At 36.3% G+C, this 25,919-nt stretch overlaps 1 protein-coding gene across 1 annotated transcript in view; it reads left to right on the top strand.

The window, feature by feature from the left end:
• The window catches only part of COL25A1 (collagen type XXV alpha 1 chain), a 299,864-nt gene that overhangs the window by 163,628 nt on the left and 110,317 nt on the right, over window positions 1–25,919 (top strand). Inside the window, exon 5 of the mRNA XM_062636654.1 lies at window positions 17,603–17,620. Within this exon, the coding sequence (XP_062492638.1) occupies window positions 17,603–17,620 (18 nt within the window). The remainder of the gene's footprint in view (window positions 1–17,602; window positions 17,621–25,919) is intronic.

The raw sequence follows: 25,919 nt of genomic DNA on the forward strand, positions 1-25,919 counted from the left end.
CACACTTAAGATCATTCATACTTGCCTTTCATGAGGCACCCCACTTGAAATTTCCCAGTCATTTCCTCAGAAGGCAAGATGTAACTCTCTGGTCTAACAGGAATAGCTTTATTTGTGAAACAACTACCTTGAAGTAAAGTTTTGTGTTCCAAAGGAATTGTAATTCTAGGCCTTGTTTCTCAATTTGTGTTTGCCTGTTACACATGAATGTAGAGTGAGTAACCAGTGATAGTTAAAAATGACTCTTACAATTTGCCTGAGCTGAAGTCATCAATTTCTTCACCTTCAAGGAGGGTTGCAAACATGATGTGTCATTTCCACACTGGGTTTTTCATTTGGACTTATGATATAGCTGAAAGATATGCAAGACTTTACTACCCATACAGCTCGAAGATGAATATTCCTATGTAGGAGTTTAAGTGTGTTGTTAAACGTAGCTAAGGTCAAGGGGTATAAACTTTTGTTGAGGAAACTTGTTCCTAAATCACTAAAATCACTAGACTAGGTGGCTGGATTTTGTGATTTCCAGAGTGCAGGGTGGAAGTGTTTTCTCCAAGGCTGTTTGCACATCTGCTTCCCCCTGTAGTCAGCCCTCAGTTTCCATTTATGAGAGAGGCAATATCAGGAGGGGAACATCTGGAGGAGACAGCACCTGAACTGGTTCTTCTTATAAAGATAAATAACAAACTTTTTCCCTACTGGGAATGAAAAAGTTCTTTCATACACCTGTAGTGGGCCCTACACTGCTTAGTAATTACGTCCAGTAATTACACCAGAAATGATCTGGCTAGTCAAGCCATTAGCTTGTCAAGCTAATAAGGTTCTCAGCTCTATGTTTTTTGAGTTTCTTTTTTAATACCAGAACTTAGCTGGTGCAGCAAAGACTTAAAGTACTTTTTCTCCATTCCTGGGGATCTTTGGGATGGGCACATTGAGTGTGCATCTTGCCTTTTGCATCACAAGAAAAATACTAGGGTGGTGTTTGGACTGCCCTTATTTTTTTTTCCTCAGCTATATGTATGCATATCAAAATCAAGATTAGTTAAAGCAGTTTCGAAAAGCAAGCATATTTGTCTGGTAGGAAAGATTTATACAAGTAGTGTGGAATGTCAATTGGAAGTTTTTCTGTGACTGTGTAGAATACAGATCATAAATCACCCTCACAAAACCTTTTTTTTCCCTCTTTGGCTTAAGGTAAAACAATTAACTGTTTTTCTTCTAATATTGAGATCTGCACAGAACTGATAATCTAACAGAGGACCATTGAGTTAAGAATTCTTTTTAGATTATTTTGTGCATGTTCATGATAGCTATTTCCAGTATGAGAGGAATTTAACCCTTTGTTGCTTTTCCTTACAAAAGGAGCATGATTCAAAACAGTCATGCACATGAGCACTCATCAGTTGAAAAGAATATTAAATTTTTAACATAGAAATTGGTTTCTTGCTGCCACATGATATTCTTATGAAAATAAACTGTTGTTAACTCCTCCTTGGAAAGCTGGAAATCTTAGCTAGTGAAGTAAAACAAGGAAAAAAATTGGAAATTGTTAATAGTTCCACTGTTCTTTCTGTAACAGTTCTTCATTTTACCAGCTCAATTGCAACTAAGCAGTAATAAAGGTAGATACTTTTACTTTCATTCATGTTGAACAGTGCTTACTTAGAGAAGCCATCCCCAGAATAATAATTACTTACGATAAGAAGGCAAAGAGGAACTGCAATGCATGCACAGAAAAAAATTAGGAGACAAATTGTGGGTGCTAAGGAAGTTTTTTGTTTCTCACTACACAGATTTTTGTGAAACTGAAGCACTGGAGTTTTGGGCTTACACTGACATCCATATTTTAGTTCAGTAATATTAGGTATGTATATTAGACATGCTGGAGGTTTTGGCCTCCAGCAGTTGGAATGATCTTAGTTTGCAATTTACATTTAGTTTCAGAGGGTGATGTAAACAATGTCACAGTTTTCCATAGATGAGAGTGAAGGCTGAAAGAAAGTGCTCCAAAAGCACCAAGAGAAACATACAGCAGTTCAGCAATTTTTGTCATACATAATGCAGTATTTATATTTCTAGTCATCGCAAAAGTGCAAAAAGGGCAAGTGTTGGTTCCTTTTTTTTTAATAAGAATACTCCAGAGTGAAGGCTGTGGTTTTTGTTCAGGTAGTCTGACTGATTAGCCAGTCTCTGAAGAGAAAATGACCTCAACATTTCCACTTCCAGCTATGTGGATTAATTATCGTGATTTTTTTTTTTTTCATAATCCACTCTGCATATGATAGGAAACCTCTCATTTTAGGTCTCTGCCTTTTGGCTATGTAAATTGTAGTCTGGTATCGCCATCACATACAAATTGTTTCTCCCTAGATAGGAATGCAAAGAAGCACATTTTTGCTGTCACCAGCTTCTGCAGAAACCCTTTTGTAATCTTGAAAGCCAATTATGTCAGAAGAAAAAAATGAAAATGTGTTATTTGGATGTATTCATGGGTGGATCCCCAAAACTTAAAAGAATAGTCTAGAGATTTTAAGATTAAATGAACTACTGAGATTCGTAAATGCTTTAGGATTTTAAAAGCTGTTTCACCAAACTATATTCTGTCTTTGGATTCACCTGCTCAGCTCTGGTGAAACTTCAATTTACCTTGCATAATCTGACAGAAATTAGAAAGCACCTGAGAGGAGTGTATGATTTGCTGCAGTATGGCTCAGAAAAGCACAGGTATGAAATATTCGGCTTTGCAAGTTTTCTTGGCTAGAGGGGAGGTAGCCCATGTTCTAAACAATCTGATTTCAGTAACTTTTGTTTCCTTAGTTAAATATTTTGTTGGCTGAGTTTGCTTATCTCTGTTTGTGCATAAGTTGTCAAGGAAGAAGGAAGGGCTACTTTCCGACTGGGCAATGAGACGCTGGCTCTACTTGGGGTTAAAAGAGATTTTCAGAATCAAAACAGAAAAAGTTCTGAATTCGTTTTTTGATTGGCAATCTTCAGAAAGCAGATGTATGAGAACTGAGAAACTTGGTAGGTTTTCCTAAATAACCAACTCAATAGGAAGATGAGCTCTTGTTTGCCAATGTAAAAAAAACCCAAACTCACCAAAACAAACACCCCCCACACACACATCAAAACCCCCCACAACAACAAAACAACCACACACACAGAAAAAAAAAACATAAAACAACCCAAATAACCAAAACCCAAAAACACAGCCCCTGCCCCTCAAAGAAATCCTATTTATTTTCACATAAATTTCACTTGTCAGGAGAAGTTTGGAAGTTGGGCCTGTATATATACTTTCACCTGAAAAAAAAACTCCAAACCAGACAAAACCTGCAGAAGCTTGAAACAGCATTGCTATTGAGGCTCTGAATTGAAATGACAAAGTTCTTCCAGCATTCTCCCAGTAGCTACTTTCAACCTTCTCATGAACTTCCAGATGTTACACTTTGGGTTTAAATTACAGTGTCCAGGGGTTTGCTTGAAAGGCAATTAGCACTGATGTCTGAGGTTGGCAGGAGAGGGCATTAAGGCAGTAAAGGAGGTAGCATTCGGCTCCCCAGCTAAAATAATATAACTAGTGAAAGCACAGACTTGCAAATAAAGACGCTATATTCCTATCTGAGCGCTTTATGCAATTTATAATCTTTGTTATTACATGCTTAATGATTTTGTTTTCATAGTCATGGTAATAAATGTTCCTTCTGGAAACCAAGTTTTGGCTTCTGATCATAGCAAGATTTATGCGAAGATTTTTCTTCAGGGACTAGAAATAGTTTTTTCTTAAAATATTTTTTTTTTTCATTGCTACATCCCTCTTTTCCTGTTAAATTGGGGGAATAGAACAGGCGGTGCATCACTAAAAACTATATAGAGAAAAATTTCAGGAAGAAAGAATGAAAAAGTTTGTAAAGCATCCCTGAATTCTGCTTTATTTCCTGGAATGAAATAATCTTTTAAAGTATGGTTCATATATTTTTTTTTCCATAATGATCTATGCTTTTTGAGATTTTACTGGTTCCAGCTCATTTTGGAGGGGACAGAGTTTATGCAGCACCATCAACTTCTAATGAATGATTTAGATTATAGTACGTTTAAGAGAACAGTAATGCCCTTAAACTAGTTTCATGCACATTTGTGCCTTTTAAATCTGGTAGGCGCGTGACAGAAGGATCTGAATGGGCTTGCATGTGCAGAATTTTATATTCCACCATCTGAGCACATATGGCAGGGCATAGCTGAAAGCACCTGCTTTGGTGTTTAACACAGTTCATCTGTAGAAGTTTGTATTTTGTTTTTCTTATGTTGTATCCCAGATGGAAATACTGCATTTCTGGACTAGGACTAGGTATGACCATTGGTATTTTGGTTATCTGAGAATTCTTCAAACAAAGCTTTCTTCGATCACGTAATAGTTGACAGAGACTGGGGGGTTATCTATATGTTTATTTATAAACACTTCAGTACCTTGGGTTTTTGTTTTGTTCTCTTTTAAACCCTTTGTACCTGTTCTCCTTTTTAATGGGGATGTATTCACTCTGACTGATCTCCTTTGTTATAAGTCAAAAGTGAAGTGCCTCTATGGCAGCTGTATTTTTTTCTTAATTCCCTGGGAGCCCCATTCAAAATGCTGCCTCTATATACAAATAAAAGAGATATGAGGGTCAGGTTCTTCTGTCCTAATGGAGCAAAAATCAATTTACACACCTGCTCTTGAGTTTTGCTAATCTTCCAGAGCTGATGGTTTCATCAAGGGAAGGTCAAATATTGGCCGCTGCAGGTTATTTCTCTTTGATCCTGTATTACTCACCAAAAGACGGTATTTTTCTTTTTCCTCAATGGACCTCATTCCCCCTGAAAAGAGAAGATGTGTAGAAACCAAAAAAGAGATTGACTAAAAGAATTGACTTTTTTTTTTGTATTCTATAAAGCCATCAAAACATATATAATAAAGTTGTTGTTCAGTAGGGCTTCAGTGAGCAAACGTATTCACTTCCATGGTAGCATGAGGAGACAGATTATTCCAGCAGAACAAAAAGCTAATTCATCAAAGTCATCATGCCACAGCTGTTACAACAACTTATCTCCTACTGAATGCTAGCCAGCTAATTTTTGAGAAGTGACATTTTTCACAGTTTATTGTTTTCTCATCAACATGGCACCAACCACATCAAATATATTCACACAGTAGTGTTGGCGTTGATGAATTGGCCATGTGCTTTCTATTTACAGATACAGGAGTTTCAGTTTCTTCAGGAGAAATGAGAACTTTTAGGTAAAATGTAGGAGATTTCTCTCTGGTCTCTGGTGTATGTTCCCCGCGTTTAAATACTTGCTAAGCTATGCTGGAATTCAGTAGCATAATGAAGTATTTTTATGGAAACACATAGTTCTGCAGTCCTTCAGAAGATTGTTTTTATGGATGCGTGAGGTGTATGGGGGTCAGCACTTTAAGATTACAATTTCAATACAGCTCATTTTTTAACAGCAGGCAGTTACAGTGTGCTGTTTCTCAACTCACTGTACCGTACATGATTTGCCAAGGTTAGGCAGATTCATTTTGCAGTTTCTTTTCTTTTTTTCTTTCTTTGTCATTTTTTTTTTTTTTTTTTCCATGAAGAAGCATCTGAGTATCAGTTAAGTATTTCATACTTGGGGTTGTGGTCTACAGTAAACAGTGTTAGTCAGTGGTAAATAATCCATTTAAAATGAACCGAAGCAAAACAGAGTCCACATGACTCCATTCTTTACTATAATTTGAACTATGTTGCTCTTACTCTTTCTGGGGCTAACAGTAGTTACTCTTTGCACTAATTTGTCATACAGATGTGACTATGAATTTTGCAGATGTGGATGAGATGTATAGGCTACCAGGAGAAAAAAAGGTGTCTTGATATAATCTTTTTGCTAGCCTGGTCTATGAAGACAACCAAGGTGCCTCACAGTTTGGGGTTCATATTCATACTTGTCCCTTTTTCCCTATATATTTGCAATGTGTGCAATATTGGCCATGATAAATAGAAGGATTTCTGCCCACATCTTTCGTCCAGCTCTAGATTTGCCCAGTTCTTTCTCATGGTTGTTTACATACATATTTCAGCAAGAAGAACAGTGACAGTGCTCAGATACTCAAAAAAGCATCTGCACCACAAGAAATTGCCTGTCAGATTTCCTGCAGTAACTATAAAAATAAAAAGTATCTCAGCAATTATTTTTCAGCTGTGAAATATGCTTTTGAAAAGCTGTGACTATAATTTTTCTTGCATAGAACTCTTTGTACTCCCTTATTGTTACCATATGCGGTGCTTCTTTTGTAGTTTAGCCATGCTCTGAATAGCCAAACTCTGAAAAATCTTCCTTTCTCCAAATTGCTTACTTCCACACATAACCAGTCTATCTTATAATTGCAAAGGAACTGTTTGAGTATTCAGACTCCATGAAGGGCTACTGGCTAGGAGTCTCGTAATCTAGAGCGATGATGCTCCAAGGAAAGTACTGGAGACTATACCTGATATTTCTGGTTTATTTTGGATATTTTAAACTGTCGCTCATCTTTCATCTTGTTCTGTTATTGATGATTTCCATCGTCTGATTTAGGCTAATATGGACACTAAAGGCATTAATGAAATTCAGAGCTTCAGGTCACCTGTCCTTTTGTTTCTTGAAATTCAAAGAAACTAAAAAGTATGAAAAAATGCAAACATTTTCTTTTCTGCAACAAAACTAGCAAAATATGTGTAAGATTCCTGACAGTTCTGCTTGGCAGCTTAATATGAGCACTGGCTTATTGCTTTACACATGCACACTGCATATTTCTCTATATGAAGGCACTGCACTTGACAGGTGGTTTAAAATATAGATTGGAATAACTCCTGATTAAATTTTTGCTCATGAACTAAATTCTCAACTTGGAACCTGGTATAGCTTTTCTGGCTGATGGAGGCATAGTCTGCAGCCTTAGTCATGGTGCCGTTACTCTTCATTCTCCAGGTTTTATCAGAGTCTTGTTTCTGAGGCTCTTCTGTGCTTGCAGGATATGCTTTGAGATCCTTGTTGGCTTGACAAAGGCAATTCTGTAGGAGTTTTTGATGACAGCGTTAATATGCAGCTTGCAACCGAATGAGAGATAACTGGAATTTCAGGATGAGGTTATTAAGGGCTTCAGAATAAACTTGGTTGACTGTTTTGTTTCTTGTTTTGTTGTTTTGTGTTGGGATTTTGTTGTGGTTTTGTTTTTTTTTTGTTTTGGTTTTTGTTTTAGTTTTATGGATTTTAGTTAACGTAGTTATTCCATTGAAATAAAAAGAGTATTGGGGAAGGGGTTGTAGTTCAAATTTTGAATGATTAATTTTGCCTCAGTGCTTTGAAAGTTACTAGGAAAGCAAGATGATGTTTCTGGAGGCTGAATAAGGTAAAGTCTTTAGCAGTTCAGACATGATCCAGAGTTGTGGTCAAGAAGATCAAGCAGCCTAACAGTGCTGGGAATTTTGGTTTTGTTTTTTTTTTTTTTGTTGTTGTTGTTCTTGTTTTTAAATTAATTTCAAACTCTATATATTCTACCTTGGAATACATTTATACTTACTTTTCAATATCCAAGTGATGATCCACCTAGTTGAGATTTATGTCTTAGCTAACATGAACTACTTAAGGGAAGAAAGAGCCTTGCAGTATTTCTTTTATTAGTAATTTTGCTTTTTTGTGATAAAGACGTTTTAGGCAGTAGGCTCAACTTGTCTTGTAGTTGATTTCTTTTTCACAGCAAAGTTTTCTCCAACCCAAATGATCTTGATAAGTTGAGGGTTTTTTTCAGTAGTGTCCTGATTGCTGGCCAGAGACATTTGTTTCAGGTTGATTTAGTGCACTCTTTTTTTCTCCCAGGCTTGCAGCAAGTGACTTCTGTACCCAGGCTGTTTGTTCATATTGCTCTGAACAGCAATCACTTTCAGTCATTGAAAAAGAACCAATTTCATTAGTAGGAAAGAATTAGATAGCTGACAAGCTTATCATACTCATTTGCCCACATAAGCTCAAACAAAACTTCAGTGAAAAGAAATCTCATCAGACTTGCTAGGAACTATATATCCTTGCTAGGAATGCTATATTACATCTAATTAAAGTCAGCCTTGATAAAGCTGCAATTAAACAAAGGAGAGAAAACAACAGACATGGTGACCCATCATTTTAATGGTATCACGATGAGGAAACCTGAAGGTTGTGGGTTTTTTAACTTCTACCAATCTTGAACTAAAATAGGTGATTTGAAAAGACAATGGTCTTTCACCTTATGTGAACTTAGTGGAGATGATCTCCAAACCTGCTGTTTGAGAGAGATTTTCTGTTTTCTTTTTTTTTTTTTTTAAACTCCACATAGGTATTTTTAAACTCAGCCTGACACAGTAAGTGACATGCAGCTCACACAGCTGCTCTAAAGCTAGATTCCTGCTTTCTTTTGAATCTCCTTTGTATATGTATTGACATAAGAGATTTTCAGGCAGCTGCAAGTAACAATTTAACAATCAAGCTTGCTGTAGATTGTTTAGAAATGTGGAATAGTTTAGTCTCAGAATTTCATCAGGATAAGAGTTTCTGAATTCTGAAATGCTGCTGTGATAATCTCTATTAGTCTTGTCTTAAAACTGCCTAAAAGATTAAAAAAAATAAAAAAACTTACTGGGGAATACCTTAAAATGTGTTTTTTCGTATTTATTGGTTTGTTTTTTACAACCGAGTGCAAAATCGCGCTTTTATTAAAGTCAATATGAAACTCGCTTTTAATTCAGTGCATTACAAACTGAGTGCAGAAAATATTTGTATGCTGGCCAACTTCAGCTATGGCATTTTTATGTGCCACGAGCATTATTTGTTGGGCCAACACTGGCTCTCAGAAATGTTAAAACAACCTCAGCCACTTATCGGTGCCTTTAAATTCCAGTAAATTGAAATACAACGTAGCATGGTACTACTGGGACTCTATTTGGTATTCATGTCTCTTTTAGAAATGGAGATGTTTCTGTACTAATTTTGTGTGCACAAAGCATCTCAGACACCTATAGTCTACACTGGGAGAGAATTTTTTTCCTAAATTATTTGTTTTCACACCAAATAATCTGGAAAATCAGTGAGTCAAGTTAGCGAAATTACTATGCTTTTGGAGATGATAATTGGTCTACTTGTAATATATTTATACACAACTAGAACTGGAGTAATTTATGACCTCAAGAGTTTTCCTTATTCTTTCCACACGGATTGTATTTGCCACAAACAGATTTATCTGCATGCTTTCAATGAATATAAACCTACCAAAATGATGCACTTTCAAACATGCCAGTTCATTTTATTTAAAGACAAAACCCCTTCAAGTAGAGGGTACTCTGCATTTTATAAGAGGAAGTGATGTCTGTTTCTGGTTATGTATCTTTTGGTTCAGAACTCAGTCTTCTGATGCGTATTCCTTAAATAAAAAAGAACCACTGAAGGATGAGTGGAGAAGTTAAGAGTTAGAAGTTAATCTGTATCATCTTCTCCTTCCCTTGGAAGATTCCTGTATCACATGGTAGATATCACATGTTGAAATTTTTTCATATCTTCACTTTTGACTCAGAATTTTCTGAAGAAATAAATATTGCATTAAAACTACCTAAAGTAATGACACTGTCAAGTTTTCTGGTGCATTTGCTTACATAATCAATTTCTAACAAACAATAACCCCCAAATCCTTAAAATATTTACCTCCAGAGTAACGCATATGTAAAAAGTGCTTAAATGGAAAACCAACTATTTGTGTAGCATTCAAAATCTGACTAAAGTTGTGGTTCTTTGAGAAACATTATATTTACAGTATTCTTGAAGCAGGGAAGCTGCTTTTCACAAAACCAGACTGAAATGGCACTCATATTCCCCTTCCTCCCGTGTTTGATCTCTGTCCATATTAGGATTATTAGATAGGTAGATAGTGGGCAGTACGTAAATAGTAGTACATAGTTGGGTGTTGTTTGAAAAAAGAAATTGAAAAAAAATTACCATACAAGGATCTTTGCTGTTGAGGAGCTTGGAAAAAAAGTGTATATAATACTGTAAGTGAATATCCAGTGTTGAAGTTTAATCCCAGCTGGCAACTAAGCCTCACACAGACGCTCACTCCTGAAGTAGCCTTATTTTGGCTTCTCTTTCCCACCTATCCTGTATCAGCTGCGGAACTTAATTTTCCATTAAAAAAAAAAATTTCACTCCTTTTACAACAGAGGAAGGAAATGACCATGTTTTATTGTTAAAGATTTAGTATTTTTATAATGAAAGACTTATTAATTATCACAGTAATGACCTCTTCAGAGATCTTTTGTCTCCTGTAAGTGTCGAGCAAATTTCTCTTCTCTTACTCTATAAAGCAAATTTCATAAGACTTTCCTAGACTCCAAACTAAATAGTCCTGGTAGAAGTAGAATCATGTTGGAAATTCCTATTATCTTTTGTTGTGAGCAGGAGCTTCTCTTCTGTCTACTGGGAATTTCTGATTCTTCTTTACTGAGACACTTCAGGATTATATGTACAGTCCTTTAACTCAATTGCAGAAATTATGTAGCATAGATAAAAAGCAAGAAATTAACAGCAGTTAAAATGCCTATCATTGTAAGGGAGCACAAATAGGTTGGTTTTTTTTTTGATTTTTTTTTTTTTTTTTTAATGATGAAACTTTCCCGGAACAGTATTTATATGCAAAATACAATCACTGCTAAAGATGTACGAGCTGTTGGCTAGTCCCTCTAAACCAACAGTTTGACCCTGTAATTAATTCTCTTTCTACAATTACTTGCATAAATATTTTCTGTGTTTATTCATTTTAAGAATAATTCTTATCTTTTGGTCTAAGCTTGCGGCAGACTGATCAGTTAAACTTAGCTGCTGGCCTACACAGCCCACTGGGGAACTTTATATACGTACAATGACCTTATTGTCAAGTGTTTTATCTGTTAATATCTGGAGTTTGCTTTCTAGAAGTAAGCATACTCATAGGCAGGTTTCAGCTCTGCCTTCATTTTTGTATCTGCAATGGACTGTATGTTAATATTACTAGATAACTAACCTGTAGTATAGTGCTAGAAAAATCTAGAAAATCTAATAATCTGCAGTCTGATTTTTGAGGTGCATAGTACTATATTCAGAAATTTGCTAAATACCTGTGAGAAAATTAGTAAGTGATGCATGTGTGCTGCACTTGTGTGACCAAGAGTTACTGAGGAAGCATACTAACAAAAGCTGACATGTTAATGCACTGGAAAGTGTTGCTTATTCAATGCGATGCCAGGGAAGAACTGTTTAGTGGTAACTTTTGAAAGATATTGTAGGTCATACCAACAGTCACAGACTTTCCCAGGACATCAATACATAAAAAGTGGTGGTCATGCAGATAATGTAGATGCTGGTGACCCGCTTTACACTCTCATCATGTCATCTACTCATGATGTGACTGGAAACCACTGCAAGACTGGAAGGAAAAAGAGGGTTAAGGGGTTTTACTCCTTTAGGTCTTCCCTTACGCAGTAACTTGTTATTTGATCTGACAAGTTAATGCACAAGCTTCTTAGAAAGCCAAGAATGTAACCAATAATTATGAATTGCATAAGTACATCCAAAGTGATGTCTTCTTCCATACTAAGTTTGTCTGGAACCTTTGGCAAAGCTAGGCTGGAAGAGGACTGATAGCTAGGGAACTCACTAAATTGGTATGGGATCACATTTTCATAATGTTTAGTACTTTCTCAATAGCTGGCTGAACTGATTCATTCATATGGCTATAGTGCCTATTAGTGCAGAAGGTAGGAATATGCACTTCTGGGTGAAGAGGTCAGCAGAACCCCCACAGACCTGATTTAGAGTAAACTTTCATTTTGAGTTTTGCTTGCAAGCCAAAGCAGTGGTCAGAAAGGGGGCAAAAAGCAAGAAAGGTAAGATAGAGCAACATAAAATCAGCACATATGTTATGTGCTGTCGTCTCAGCAGCCGTGATCCAAACCAAGCAGCATCAGCAGTCGTGATCTTAGGGCCATGTTCTTAGGGAAGGTAGTCTTGAGAGAGTGTCTGTGAAGCTCCAGGACAAAAGTCTGGCTGCAGTGACAGCATGTAAGAGAAAACTTCTCTCCAGCAAGCATAAACTAGTGTCCCTTTTGCATGGGGCAAAGACCTGAGACCTCTCAGTTTCAGCCAAAAAGAGGAATTTGATGGCAAAACCAACTTCTCTGCCTGCTATTATTCCATTGTCAGTGAAAGGCAGTTTTACTGTTCATTTGTCAGAAGACATAGCAATTAAATATTAAATTTAAAATTTATCCAGCTTTCTCTACCCCCCTTCTCTCTCCTTTGACCACCTGAACTTGCAGTTGCTACAGAACAAATTACTGACTTACAACAGTGGACATACATCTATATTAAATCCTGTCTAGAATGTGCATCCGTATAACGGAACTCTGAAGGAAACAAGTAACTTGTAAAGTATCAGCAGAATATATCCATCTTTCCCAAGAGAATAAAAAAAAGAATCAGAATTAAGGCATAAGACTTCTTGGCCAACACATAGCCAGAAATATTTAGCACCTCAGTGTGATAGGTGAAGTTTCTTATTAACCATAATTGTTGTAATGTTAGTTTAATACAGATTAGTTATGAGATTTTAAGTGTTTGTTCTTATCATCTTGCAACCATGTGATAAAAGCATTCAGTAAATGGGCTACTTATTCTGTTTTCTGTTATTTAAAGAAAAATTCACAAGCCAGATGCATTATTTCATATGATTTATTATGTTGTGCCACTGTCATTTGCCAAACTAGCAATTACTTCATTGCATGTTGAACATGTCTTTTGTTAAACACCAGCTTTTGCCTGTCTACTTTCCATCATACTGTTTTTGTTATTTCTGTCCTTGATCTGCTTCTTTTGTTTGTTTTCTGTGCCTTCATTCTCAACATGTCTTTAAGGCACTGCATTTACCTGCATCTTCTAAAGCCTGTAGTATTCCCCAAGTCTGTATATTTTTCCTCATCTTCAGTGTTCCTCTGATTTAACTGTTCCATTTTGTTTTGACTTTTGATTATCCCAGGGTCCGATTGGTATGGATGGAAAGCTGGTAGGTGATTTGTTCAAAACCAGTGTAATTTAGGTCTTGCACATATTTCCTCTTTGCTTTCTTAATTACGCTGAAATGTGTGTTAATCACATATTGGCTTCCTTTGGCATAATTTATTTTCACCTCAGGAGTATAGATTTTTAACAGAGTGCTGAAGAGCCACTTCAGTCTTTTGTGTCTATCCAAGGAAATGGAAGTCAGCCATGCTATTCCTGTTTTCTCATCATTTTCTGCCTAAATTGGAAGACAGGTGTTCCTACTTGGGTGCTCTGTCCAGAGAATGCTCTACAAGGATAGTTTCCTGGTACCTTTCAAAGAGCAGGATATTATTTCTGACCATATATCTGTGACTCTTGATGGTTTCCTTTTTCCTCATTTTTGCGTCTTAATTTCTCTGTCCTGATTTTTTTGGCTGATTGGATATGAACAGCCTCATATCTCATTTTAAATGCATTCGTATACTCTCCTGGATATTGTCTGGTTAGATGCTACTTGAATTAAGGCACAAATAACCTTTAATTTCATACAGTGCATTTGTGAATGTATTTGTGTATGTATTTGTATATCTATATATTTGGGTCTATGAGCCTGGAAATCTATGTTCCCAGCTCTTTAAAGATTAAAATAATGCAAAAGATGTGAAAATCCAGTTTCTGTGATTTCTCATGCTGTTGTTTTTGCCTCCTCTCTTTCTCCTTTTCCAGGACAGGTCTTTTCTCTGATACCCTCAAAACATCTTTTCTGTCCTTTCATCTGCTACAAGCCTCATTTCCTTTGCACACTCAACTTGTTAACTTGCAGTGTGAACTTCCATTTTCTTCTCTTAAGACTTTTCTTGCGCTCCTTGAGGCATCTTTCCACTAAGTAACTTTTCTGCAGTGTTTGCAGCCTCCAGTCAATAAGCTTTTTCTTTAATCTCTTTTAGCAGATTAATAGCTTACCTGTTGACTTCAAGTAGACCTGGCTGCACCATACATCTTTTTCTTTTAGTATCATTTACATATCAACAACTAATATTAGGTTAAATGCTAGAAAGGCATCATCAGCCATAGAAGACCTTTGATCATGATAATTAGAATAGGCTGCCAACCTTGATCCCTTTCTCTCCTTCAAAATAACACATTAATCAGAAAACAAGAATATAAAAGGGAAAATTGGTCTAAAGATTTTTCTGAAACCATGGCATATTATGCAGCTATACCCACTGTAGTAATTCAGATTAACAATAAATAAATAAACAAACAGCAAACAGTAATAGGTAATCAAGTGCATGAGCAATGATCTAGAGATTCAAAGCAGCATACACTAACACACCTGATCAGTTGTTGTTGTTGGGACTGATCTGTACATGCATGCAAAGAACAGTAGTCAGTTGTTAGTTACAATCAATGTATCAATTTTGTGGTTCATAACATACAAATAAAGAGATATTTATTAGAAAAAAAAGCAGAGTAATGCTGACTTTTCAGTCTTCAAGAGTATCTTCACCCTTTTTGTTATCTAAAATTTGGAGAAATACTTCCAGCTAAAACATTTTAATCCACAAGTAACATGCAATGGTAACAATTTGCGCAGGAATAAACCAGGGCGATTTCAGCCACCCTGGAGCCCTTTTGGAAGCACGGGCATATTAATTGAGATTGAGCTTGCTCAAATGAGTTGCAGTATCAGATTGTATTCATGTTAGAGTGTTTTTTAATGAACACCAAAGTAATTCACAGACCTTTATTATAAAAAAGATCAGTATTGTGATGCCTTTTTCTATCTGTACCTTTGTAAGCATAGCAGATGAGTTTCATAATATGGTGCCTGCTGCATCCTCTGATTACTGTCATTTACTGGATCATTAGTGAGAAGAGAAAATTGTACTGTAGCTGGAGTAGCTAGTCAGGCAAGGAGCATCTAAGAGCATGCAAAAATATTGAAGGATTAGAAAGAACTGAAAAAAAAACCAACCAGAAAATAACTACCTTTGCTAATGCAAAGTTCCTTCCATACTCCAGGAGCTCATAGCCAACAGGATAAAAAATTCCTGCTATGGCTACTTTTGTATTCAACATCTACATTTACAGTTAAGTGTAGGATGATTGCACAGTTGATAGCACATGTTAACTTAGAGTAATGCAACTATTACATTCCCCATTATTTTACAGAGTTCTGTGTCACAAAGAAAAACAATTGTCCTATAAAACTTCAGTTTCTAGCTTTCCCCTCTCTGTATTGCAGATATGATAAAAAAGTATTTATAAATGCACAATGACAGAAGGGCAAACTGGTAATGATGTTGAGACAGAGTAAAAAACACTTTCATGGGAGCATGGTTCCATCTCTGACATTCAATTTAGGCTATGTTTGTGTTATGTGTGTGCTTCCTTTATATCATGGCATGTACCATATGGACACTGTACATCTAAATTAGATTAAAGAAAAAAAGTGCAGTTTTCAAATCTTTTTCTTTAAATATATATGTACTCTGTTTATATGCTTTCTACTGCTTTAAATCAACATTTTGGTAATTTCATACTTCAAGTTGTTTTTTGTTGTTTTGAGGTTTTTTTTAAATCTGTGTCTTAGAGATGGTTTTTAATGGTTTGGTCAAAATTGCAACTTTAGATATATTTGTGAGACAAATGTTTTGTGAGTTTGTCTATAAAAGTTTGTATGCATAGGTCTCAGTTTCGTTAATTCATACAAATCTATTGTACCAGCTGTCCAGTACTGCATAAGTAAGCAGTTCCTCAGGATTTTTGGATCAGATATAGCATATAATAGCTTAAAACCTGCTGGGATGGGAAGACTGAGAGAAAGGCTGAGTGCTGAGCATATACCAATATCCAGTTGTATTCATTAACCCAGTGTGATGTGCAACTTCATAGAATTGATCAATCTAGAAAACAGTAGTTCATATTAGAACTGGCAAACAGCAGCCAGTGCTTATTTTTGTCTGCAAACCTCTATAGTGCAATGTTGTTGTAAGGGACTAGTACAAAACTGCAGTACCTCAACAAGGAATGCTTTTAGGCTGCCTTCAGTGTAAGGATTAGGTAACCACAATAAATCTGTATTTTACTATGATTTCTCTGTAAAGAAACAGCTAATATTTTTTATATTTAAAAAAAATAAAATTTGGCATGTGAATTAGAACATTTTCCTGGTTTTTAGTTAAGTACAAGAAATCTTATAGGTTCCTAAAAAAAGCATTTATCTTCAGATGCCCCCATCCCCTTCTTTAAAATCACACAGAATCACAGAATGGTTGAAGTTGGAAGAGACCTCTGGAGGTCACCTGGTCTACCCTCTCTACTCAAGCAGAGCCATCTATGGCAGGTTGCTCAGGATCATGTTGAGACAGCTTTTGAATATTTCCGAGGTTGCCTCCCTGGGCAACCTGTACTAGTGATGAGTAACCCTCCCAGTAAAAAAGTGTTTCCTGATGTTCAGATGTGCTTGTAGTCCATAGTCACCCCTCCCAGTAAAAAAGTGTTTCCTGATGTTCAGATGTGCTTGTAGTCCATAGTCACCCCTCCCAGTAAAAAAGTGTTTCCTGATGTTCAGATGTGCTTGTAGTCCATAGTCACAGCTTCTATACCACTTTGTTACATATTTTTTTTTTTAATTTGCTTCATGCAAATAAAGTATAATGAGAGGGCTAGAATAAGTGATGACTTTCAGTGGTTTTCCTAGGCTAGGGGCCTCAGTCACAGGAAGTCTGCTCTGTAAGGACTTGCAGCAACAAGAGATACATACAACTCTTTAGTACGCAAAGGGTGCTTCTCCATTTGTCCAGGGTAGTCCAGAGGTGATGTTGGTAAATTAGGGAGAAGAAATGTATCAGTTAACTCTTGGGGTGACTGACAAATGTTCATCTACTCCTGACATGCTGGCTTAAATATTGGTATAATACTTGGTTAAAACTGGTGCTTACAACAAGAACAAAAAGACTATTGTTTGGCCAGCAGTATGTTCTTTCACTTTTTAGACTTTGTTCATTTGATAGACAGCAATTAGCACCTCCTTGAAACATGGAGATGTTGAAACGTAGAATGGTTAGTGTTGGAAAGGACCTTTAGATCATCTAGTTCCGTTCCTCCTGCCATGGGCAGGGGACACCTCCCACTAGACCAGGTTGCTTCTAAATCAGTTCAGCATCTGTGGATCCTTTCTTACTTGTGAATGATTAAATTAGGTCTTTCTTAATTGGTCTATAATCTAAACAATTAGGTTTCTCAAATGCAAGTTTAATGATGTGTTATTGTAATTCAATTCTGGAATGACTTAATTGCAAGAAAGTTCATCAGATTGAATTAAAACATTCAAATTCAGTATAGACATAGGAGTCAATATAGATTTAAGAGTCTGACTTCAGAACAGTTACTGGATTATTTTGTTATTTCCTTATTAGAGAGTAGTGTAACTGTTTGCTATTATTTAAGGAATTAATCCTTGTCATAACTTTTCATAACCTTATCTTTTCTTGTTTTTCAGGGTCAACCTGGTCCTCAAGTAAGTGCCATCTTATTTTCCTACACAGTTAAAGCAAAATACAGAGCCCACTAAACTCAGGCCATCTACGAAGTATTTTAATGGATTTATTTAAAACCTACTGTAGTAAGCTAAAATCCATTGCATAATTCAGTAAGGCAAATATTTCCCAAGAAAGAAACATAGTCCTCCCCCAGGGTTGTCTGAGTTCCCTCAGCTGTTTGACCAGATGGTGGGGTTAACAATGTTACACTGTGAATAAAGCAAATCTCTTAACTATGGCTTGAAACTTTGCCACCTAAGTTTAAAGCAAGATAAAATAACTTAGCAAATGTGTAGCAAATGTAATACTTCAACTGCTTATTAATCACATGCTAATAAAGTTGTTATAATCCAGGCAGCCCTCAGTTATTTTAAATTTTGCACTGCTTGCTATTTTTATTAATTATATATACTGCTGTGAGTTCATTCTGCTTTAAGAAGAGTAGAACTTTGTCTTATGAGCTGGAATTGAAAATGTGGAAATCTGGGGATCTAACTTCAGTTTTAAGGTAGAAATAGACCAGCAGAAAGGAAACATTAGGTATAGCAAAAGTTAGACACAAAGTTTTTGAGCCAAAGAGTGGTATGGGAATGCGGAAAAGCAAGGGGAAAAAGAAAATAAAAGCCAATACCAAAGCCAAACTTAGTTAGATCAGTTGAAAAACTCTACCTTTTTACATATTCAAGATGCATTATGAGAAGTAAAGTCTGGTAACTCTGGTCTCTGGTACCATCTTAGCACAAGTATGTTGCCTGAAACAGGATTTTTGTCAGTGCCTTTTGTATTTCAAAATCATATTTGCAAGTCAAAGTTTTACAGGCTCATTGGCTGATAATTATTTTAAGTTAGGATTTTCTTTATGGGAAGCAAACTTGTGTGTTGGGTGGGGGGGGGTGGGGTGGAGGTTTGTTTGTTTCTGATTGTAATTTTCTGCTGAAAGACAGTTTCTGTTACAAACTCTCATCCCACTCAGTTTGATTGCCTAGTACCCTTGCAGTGCCAGCCTCCATTTAATAGTATTACATAGGTAGGCAGTATGATATTGGAAATGTCCACCCCCCATAGTGCTTATGTTTCATAGTAGGCTCTCAATGTGTGGCCTATACAAAGTTCTTCAGCCTCTGTGCTGCTGGCAGTCAATGAGGAGATGGTAATTCTGTGAGGCACTCTTGCTCTGAATGAGCTCTGTTGAGGACCTGAGGCTGTTACTTGAACCTGTGGGCTGCCCTCTAGTTGATGTTGACTTGTGCTGCCACCCATGTTTTTTCCCTCTGGGTTTAGACCCCCACATTTCAGTTGCTTGAAGTGTCTCTTGTTTAATGCCTGTAAACAGCTTCTCAGTCCTCGGAGCTTATATCTCTACATGAAATGCCCTGAGGTAGCTGTAGGCAAAGAACCACCATGGAGATGACAGCAGTCAGTGCTGTTCCAAGGGCAAATAAACAGAGAAATCTGGTCATGATTGTAAGAGAAATGTGGTGCAAACCATAGGAAAAACTCTCTAACTCATCTCTCCCCATTTTATTAACTTCTCTGTGTCCCAAATGATTATACAGAAAACAGGTACAAGGTACAAGGGCCCACAAGACTTAGGATGAGAATTCTTAAACCCTAACTTCAGTAGTTTCTCCTAGTGGAAATGCTCATCTCTGTGTCATTGCCATTCTTCTGAGTATCACTTATCATTATTCGTAATACTGGCTTTTCCTACTTTTCAGCTCAAGATACTGTTATTGTGGCAGGAAGATACCTATGTACTCAGTCATTTTGACTGGCTGGTTGATCCCCTGAATAATACTTGCAAGGGCACTGGTGAGGAAGTCATAACAGCATGAAACAGTGTAGGATTCAGCTTTAGATCAAGATGTCTCAGCCAAGGAGCTTGTGTGTAGGTGTTGACATGTGAGGTGTCTTAGCTCTCCTTGCAGCCATTGAAGGTTGAGTCAGTACTCAGTGCACCTAGAGGCCTCTTCATCTCATTGTAAACTCCTAGGGCTCCATTACATTGCCTGCATGAGATCATCCAGGGTCTTCAGCCTAGTTTCTGGTTGTTGTATTTAGATGTGGTTCCTCTTAAGCTGAAGCCCAGATGCAGATGAGATAGCACTTTTAAAATGTTGAAAGCTGTGGTTGAAAAATCTCAAGACTATATTTTTAAAGTGCCAATAGAAACCAGAATGTGTTCACATCCAGATAAAACAAGTAAAGCCCCCTCAGTTTCTCATAAAACAAAAACAAAACAAAAACAAAAAAAAAGGAATTTCAGCCACCTGGGATTGTCAGTAATTTTCCCAGTCTTACCTGTGTCCATGTGAAATCCAAAATAGAAAGGTATTGGTTGATTTGGTTAGTGAGTAAAGGCTTCCTGGTTTCAAAGATCAGAATTGCTATGCTGACAAAAGCAGGACTTAGAAAGTTTTTGATGTCATAGCTATGTAAGTCCAAAGTGAGATCAAAGATAAATTCTAATGCTTTTTATACTCAGTGTTTTATTAACACCTATTCTTTTTTGCTGTGGTTTTCAAAAAGTAATTCACCCAATACATTCACAATTACTGGGTTCAAATATAAATTCATAACAGATCAGTAACACCTCCTATCTTTTTATCTTTAAATTTTTAACGCTTTTCCTCAAAAATATAACGCAAAAGATAATTTTGCTTCATATTTTCTTGTTTTAAGTAAAAAGAAGCTTTATTACAACCCACAAGCTTTTTTTCTTTAGAAAAATCTCTTGGTTCTGTTGTATCTCTGAAAGGTAAAGAGCACAATCAATAGCTGAATTTCTAGAAAAACCTTTAAAAAATGAAGTACTTTGTTATGATTTCAGTTGTCTCAAAAAGAAAGCTATTCTAAATGCCATGTAAACTGAGTTCCTTTATAGAAGAGCAAGTAATAAAAATCTTAATATTTTTGCTGAAACTTAAATGCTGCATTTTTGAGTGACCTCAAAGAGTACCTTCTTTCCTTTGTTTGGAATTTAAATATGTATTTAGATTAACCTGAACTACAGAGGTTTACTATGCCAGTAAATCTATACAGCTGGACTCTGCCCATACATCTCCTGTTTAAAAAAATAATGGAAGTATTCATGTTTGTCAAAGAACAGACTTTAGCTTCTAGTCTCAAGAAAATTCCGTATGGAATGTGCTATCTGGGTATATAGAGAAAGCTTGTTATTTTTAACTTTTTTGTTGCTTAGAAGTAGAACTCATATAAACATTAGAAAACAGTGCAGTTAGTATTATGGTGAAGGAAGATGATCGTTTAAAAAATCCTGCTGAACTAAAACTGCTAACAGCTATAAATGTGAGGCTGGGTGGCGTTTTGGTGTGACTTTGTCACAGTCAGCCAACTGTTTTCTTCTTTGTGGCACTATCTTCTTCCTGGTCTGTCTCTGGTGTAACATACTTTTCCCCTTTTATGGCAGCATACAGGATCACTCTCTGTGTGGGACTTTGAGATACAGCATCCCCACAGATGCTTCTCCCTTCTCTTTGGCAGCCATTCAAGTCTGCATTAGAAATTGACAAAATACTAATGATTGATACTCATTTTAATGAGATTCTTGTTTTCCTGTATGTGATATGTCTGTGGAAGTGATGCTTTTTCAGTCTGAAGTTTTCTAGTGTTGTGTGCATGATAAAGGGTTACCATAGCAATTCTGGTGACAAATGTATGTGTGTGTCTTTTTCACCATTGAGCTTCAGGGTGACTGGAATATTTTTACTTTTGGATGGCAGAGATTCTGATTCACAGTTATACAGGCTACTACTGGCTCTGGCACTGTCAACAGAACTGGTAGGAACCATTTTAAATCTTAGTTTTCTGTTTTTTGTCAAGGATTGAGAAAAACAGTAGGACATAGGGCATAGTTTTGAGCTGTTTTAGATGGCAGCAGTGTACATAAGAGATTTGTTTATCACTTCCTAGAGAACAGTGTGATGGTAGGGAGAATCCTAGGCCTCAGGAAAGAGCTGAGTATCTGACAGCAGGATGAATGGGAAGGGGTTGTCTATATAAAATGTATTTTAAGTCCTCATGAGTTTCCCTTCCAGCTTTGCCAGTTTGGATAGGCAGCTGCATTCCAAGATCTGTTTAATATTCCTCTCAGTTAGCACATGCTGTTCAATACTGGGGCAGTGGATACGGTCAAGTGATCATGTATGTGCTTTGATGGCTATTTAAACTATGGGCAAGGTACATAATATGTCCTATTGACTAACACTGCAAAGTGGTCTCTACCTGTCAGACTGTTGGACATGCTTCTTTTGTTCTGATCGCCATAAGTTGAGGTGTAAGCTCAGTGCTCCTTGTTCCTAGCAGTTTGCCTTTAGGATTGCCTCTCTGGTTATGTGGAGAAGACAAGAAGTATGCTTACAAAGGACAGAATCAGCATAAGGCTGGAGAAATAGTTTATCATCTTGAGATACACAGTAGTTGTATACAGGCCATCAGCTGTTCACACTTTAAAGAATGATGTTGTGGGGTGTTTCTCCTTCTAGCAGCTGATGCCTTAAGCTCCTGTGTAAGCTTCTGATCTTGCTGAAGGATTGTACGACTCATTTCAATATACACATGCTAGTCTGCTTTTGAGTTACGAATTGCAGTTCAAATTTTGCTACCAAGCTTTAATAGTTTGTTAACAAAAAACAGGTACAGCAACTCAATTTTTTTTTCTAGGCAAATTTGAAGTGATGTTATCTTTGGTTTTTATATTTGTGTGTGCGTACACACTTTATCAAGATGTCATCAGGCTATTATTTCCTGCTGTCATCAAGTCCAAAATAAGTAGTTATACCTGTGTAAATGAAAATAAGATTAGGCTTAGCCTATATATTTCTATATAGCAGTAGGAATAAATGTAGTGTCTTTTACAAACAGTTAGTCTCATTTAATGGCCAGGTAGATATAGGAAGACAGCCAAATACAGTATGTTTCTTACTTGCATCTGTGCCAATGCCAAATACTTGATCCTATTGCTGCTAATAACAATTTACTTTTAACCATAAGATCAGAAATTAATCTTAACTGAGGGCATCACATAAACAAGCTCATACTAAGTTTCATATGTATTAACAGCCAGAGCTTTACCATTTGCTTACCATTTTTCATCCTTTCTAAAGCTGTAATAGAAATCCTGAACTCTATTGAAATTGTACAGCCTTTTTAGGAAACACTCAGCCCATACTGACTTGTGAACATGAGGAAACAAATGCCATCATTATGGCTTTTCATTCTATGTTAGTTGGCAAACTGAACCACATCAGAGAATGTAGGAGGAGAAATCATGCTTGAAAATTTTTGTTTACTGTCTGATGAGTACATAAATGTTTATGACACAAAAGATGCAAGAAATGTATCTTTCCAGAAGGAGTTAATAAATTTAATTGTTTTAAAGTATGTTGCTTTGTCAGCTTTGTATGCAATAAAGCAGAAGTTAATTTTGTTAAAAGGAACTGACAACAACAACAATAAGCACTTTGAAAACATAAAACACTTCAGTTTCTCCTGGTAGGCATATGTGCATGTGTAAACCAGGATAGCTGTGAACATTAAATAATGCTGTTAGAGGACTCCTTGCTTTGTGAAGAAGAGAACACAGAATTGGAGAATTAAAAGCAAATTGTACCAAGACTAAGGAAGCACCAGACATAATTTAAAAAGGCTGAGGGGAGTAAGTTCCAGGCATCAACAAGCAAGATTCTTGTAGCATGGGATATTGTGCTCTGCTTCCAACATGTTTTTCTACTCGTCTTTTTCTACCCTTTTGCCAGGATTTTCAAAGGAGCCCCTAATGGCAGATTAATGACTTCCCTACAGTACCCTCCTATGTGAACTTAGTTGGGGATAATCAAACTTGTTAGAACTCTAATGTCAGACACTCAAAGCAAAGGCCAGGCTCCTACCCAAACTGTGCTACTGTGCTCTTTTACCTACCCTGATAGGCACACTTTTGAGTTACGGTTTCAGTAGCTGTCACTGGGAATCTTTGCTGAAATAGTAAGATGTTTAAATGTTCCACAGCATTTCCTGAAACTTATTTCTGATTTTATTGTCTGATTCAGAAAATTATCAGGTTTGAAATCTGTTAACAATTATCAAATCATTGTAGGTTTTGATTTTCTACAAACACAAAAATAAGAATAGGTATTGTACAGAATTTTGCGGAAAGGGGTCTTCATGCAAGGTAATGTCAGCTCTGGATGCTCTTATGAAATAAATTCCATTATGGAGGCAGCTGCTACTGAACCTGAAGATCTCCTTCCAGAATAGCTGTATGCGATAGATGGAGAAAGCTTGGAAGGGGAGTTCTTGGAACAGTTTTTTTTGGCCCAAAACTTTCAGAAGTTGATCCCCTCATTTCGTGGTTCACATAGTGACCATTTATGGTACTGTTACTTGGAAAACTTAAGTCCTAGGATAAACACACACACCCCCCAATATATAAAACAACTAATATATAAAACTCTAGAAGGAAACATGAAGGACAGCTTTCTGTTTGTAGTGTTACCAACTTTTCTTTGTGTCAGTATCATTAATTTCTAAAAAGAATTGGTTTCCTTTTAATAAATAAGCATGAAGGTCTGATTCACTCATTACATATGCTAGCATAAGTGTTATGGGGAATCACACATTACCATTCCACCTTTTCATCTAGAATTTGCAGCTGTCACCAGGGCATGGATCTTATAACAGCAAGTGAGGAACTGTGAAGCAAAAAATTACTTGTAAACCTTAATTTGGCATAGCATTGCTTAGCTTAACAGAGTACATGAGTACAAAAAAGCAATGGCAAGCCTAGTACCATGGTTCCATTATGAGATGTACAAAGAGTTGTCAAAATATAATTAAGAACTCTGAAATACTTCTTGTATTCCTAAACAATTTATCAAATGACCTTTCCTTTTTCTTAATCCTATTCCACAGATGGCAGAACTACTCTAGTGTGTTCTGTGTTTTATTAGGAATTATGTCAAAGCAAAGACTTGCACTGTGTTCAGGAATATTATATAGATTTTACTATCCTGCTGCACATGTTTTTAATTCAATATTAAACTCCTACTGGCTTATTGTTTTTACTGATCCTTATGCTTTATTTCAGCTTTGAATTCCAGTTCAATTTGTTGCAGATCCCAGCAGTTTCACTAGTTTTAAAAAAAAAAACCCAATAATTAAATGAAGTTAAAAAAAATGTATATTTCATCAAACTTACAGTGACTTAAAGATAACCCTGTGATATCTAAGACCTGAGTCTTTCACAAGTTTTTCACAAAATCAGTTTCCTTGATCACGTATTATCAGTCCAGAGCCCCGGTGACTTTCTGTGTTGGAAGCTTGGAAGTCCTACTAACTAGAGAAAACCTGAGAACTGGGATATCAGCCTGTCAGATAGAAGCTTCAAAATCTGTATTTTCTGTTATAAAGTGTCACTTTTGTCAATTGAGATTTGTCTTTAAGCAACCTTACCAGTAAGCAATCATGTAAGTAAGTAGAAATTCTTCAGGTTCTTTTTATTGAATTGGTGCTGGCATGAGGAGCTGCAATGATGTGCTATTCTTTCCTGTAAGTATGAGTCAAGTTTGGCGGAGAGAAAGAAGAAAAAATAGAAAATGCAGAATGTTTTGTGTACTGCCAGTAATGTTATTAATGAGCATGGCATGGAAGTGTCCATTTTGTTTGTGAGCTTTAATCCCAGAATTCTATGTTTAAAACTTTTTGGCTGTCCTTGTAACAGCATAAGAGTTTCTAATAATCTTTTATTACTGAGCTCCATCAGTAACATACAAGAGTTGTGAGCTGCTGAGAAACATGTAAGAGAGTCACGTATTTTCAAAAATACAATCCAGTTATATTGCACAGTATGTCTGTTAGTGATCATTTGCAAAAAGAATGACTATCCATTTAAGTATACATATACATATGTGTGTAATTTCCCCTGAAGATGTTCTGAATTTCGTAGACCAAACTATTAGTCTTGAGGAAAAATCTGTTTTGTTTTTAATAAACTTTATTTTATCTTAAATTGCCTCCTGTGTAAAGATGTTGCCAGCCTTAAAAGTTACAAAAATATCTTCAGTCATCCCACTTTTATATATGCCTATGTATAAAAGTATGTGTATGTTTGTAGTTGATATAAAAATTCCATTACATTTATCTAGTGTTTCAACTCAAACTTTTCAAATCTGAACAGTTCTCAAAAGAGATGTATGTAGTATGTCACTGTAGTTTTCCCCTGTTGTAGAGAAAGAAATTAAGGAAGATAAATGAAAAGTT

This window comes from Pezoporus occidentalis, unplaced genomic scaffold, assembly GCF_034315485.1.
Source record: "Pezoporus occidentalis ecotype Australia unplaced genomic scaffold, CSIRO_AGI_Poc_V1 ctg49, whole genome shotgun sequence".
Classification (NCBI taxonomy): Eukaryota; Metazoa; Chordata; class Aves; order Psittaciformes; family Psittacidae; genus Pezoporus; species Pezoporus occidentalis.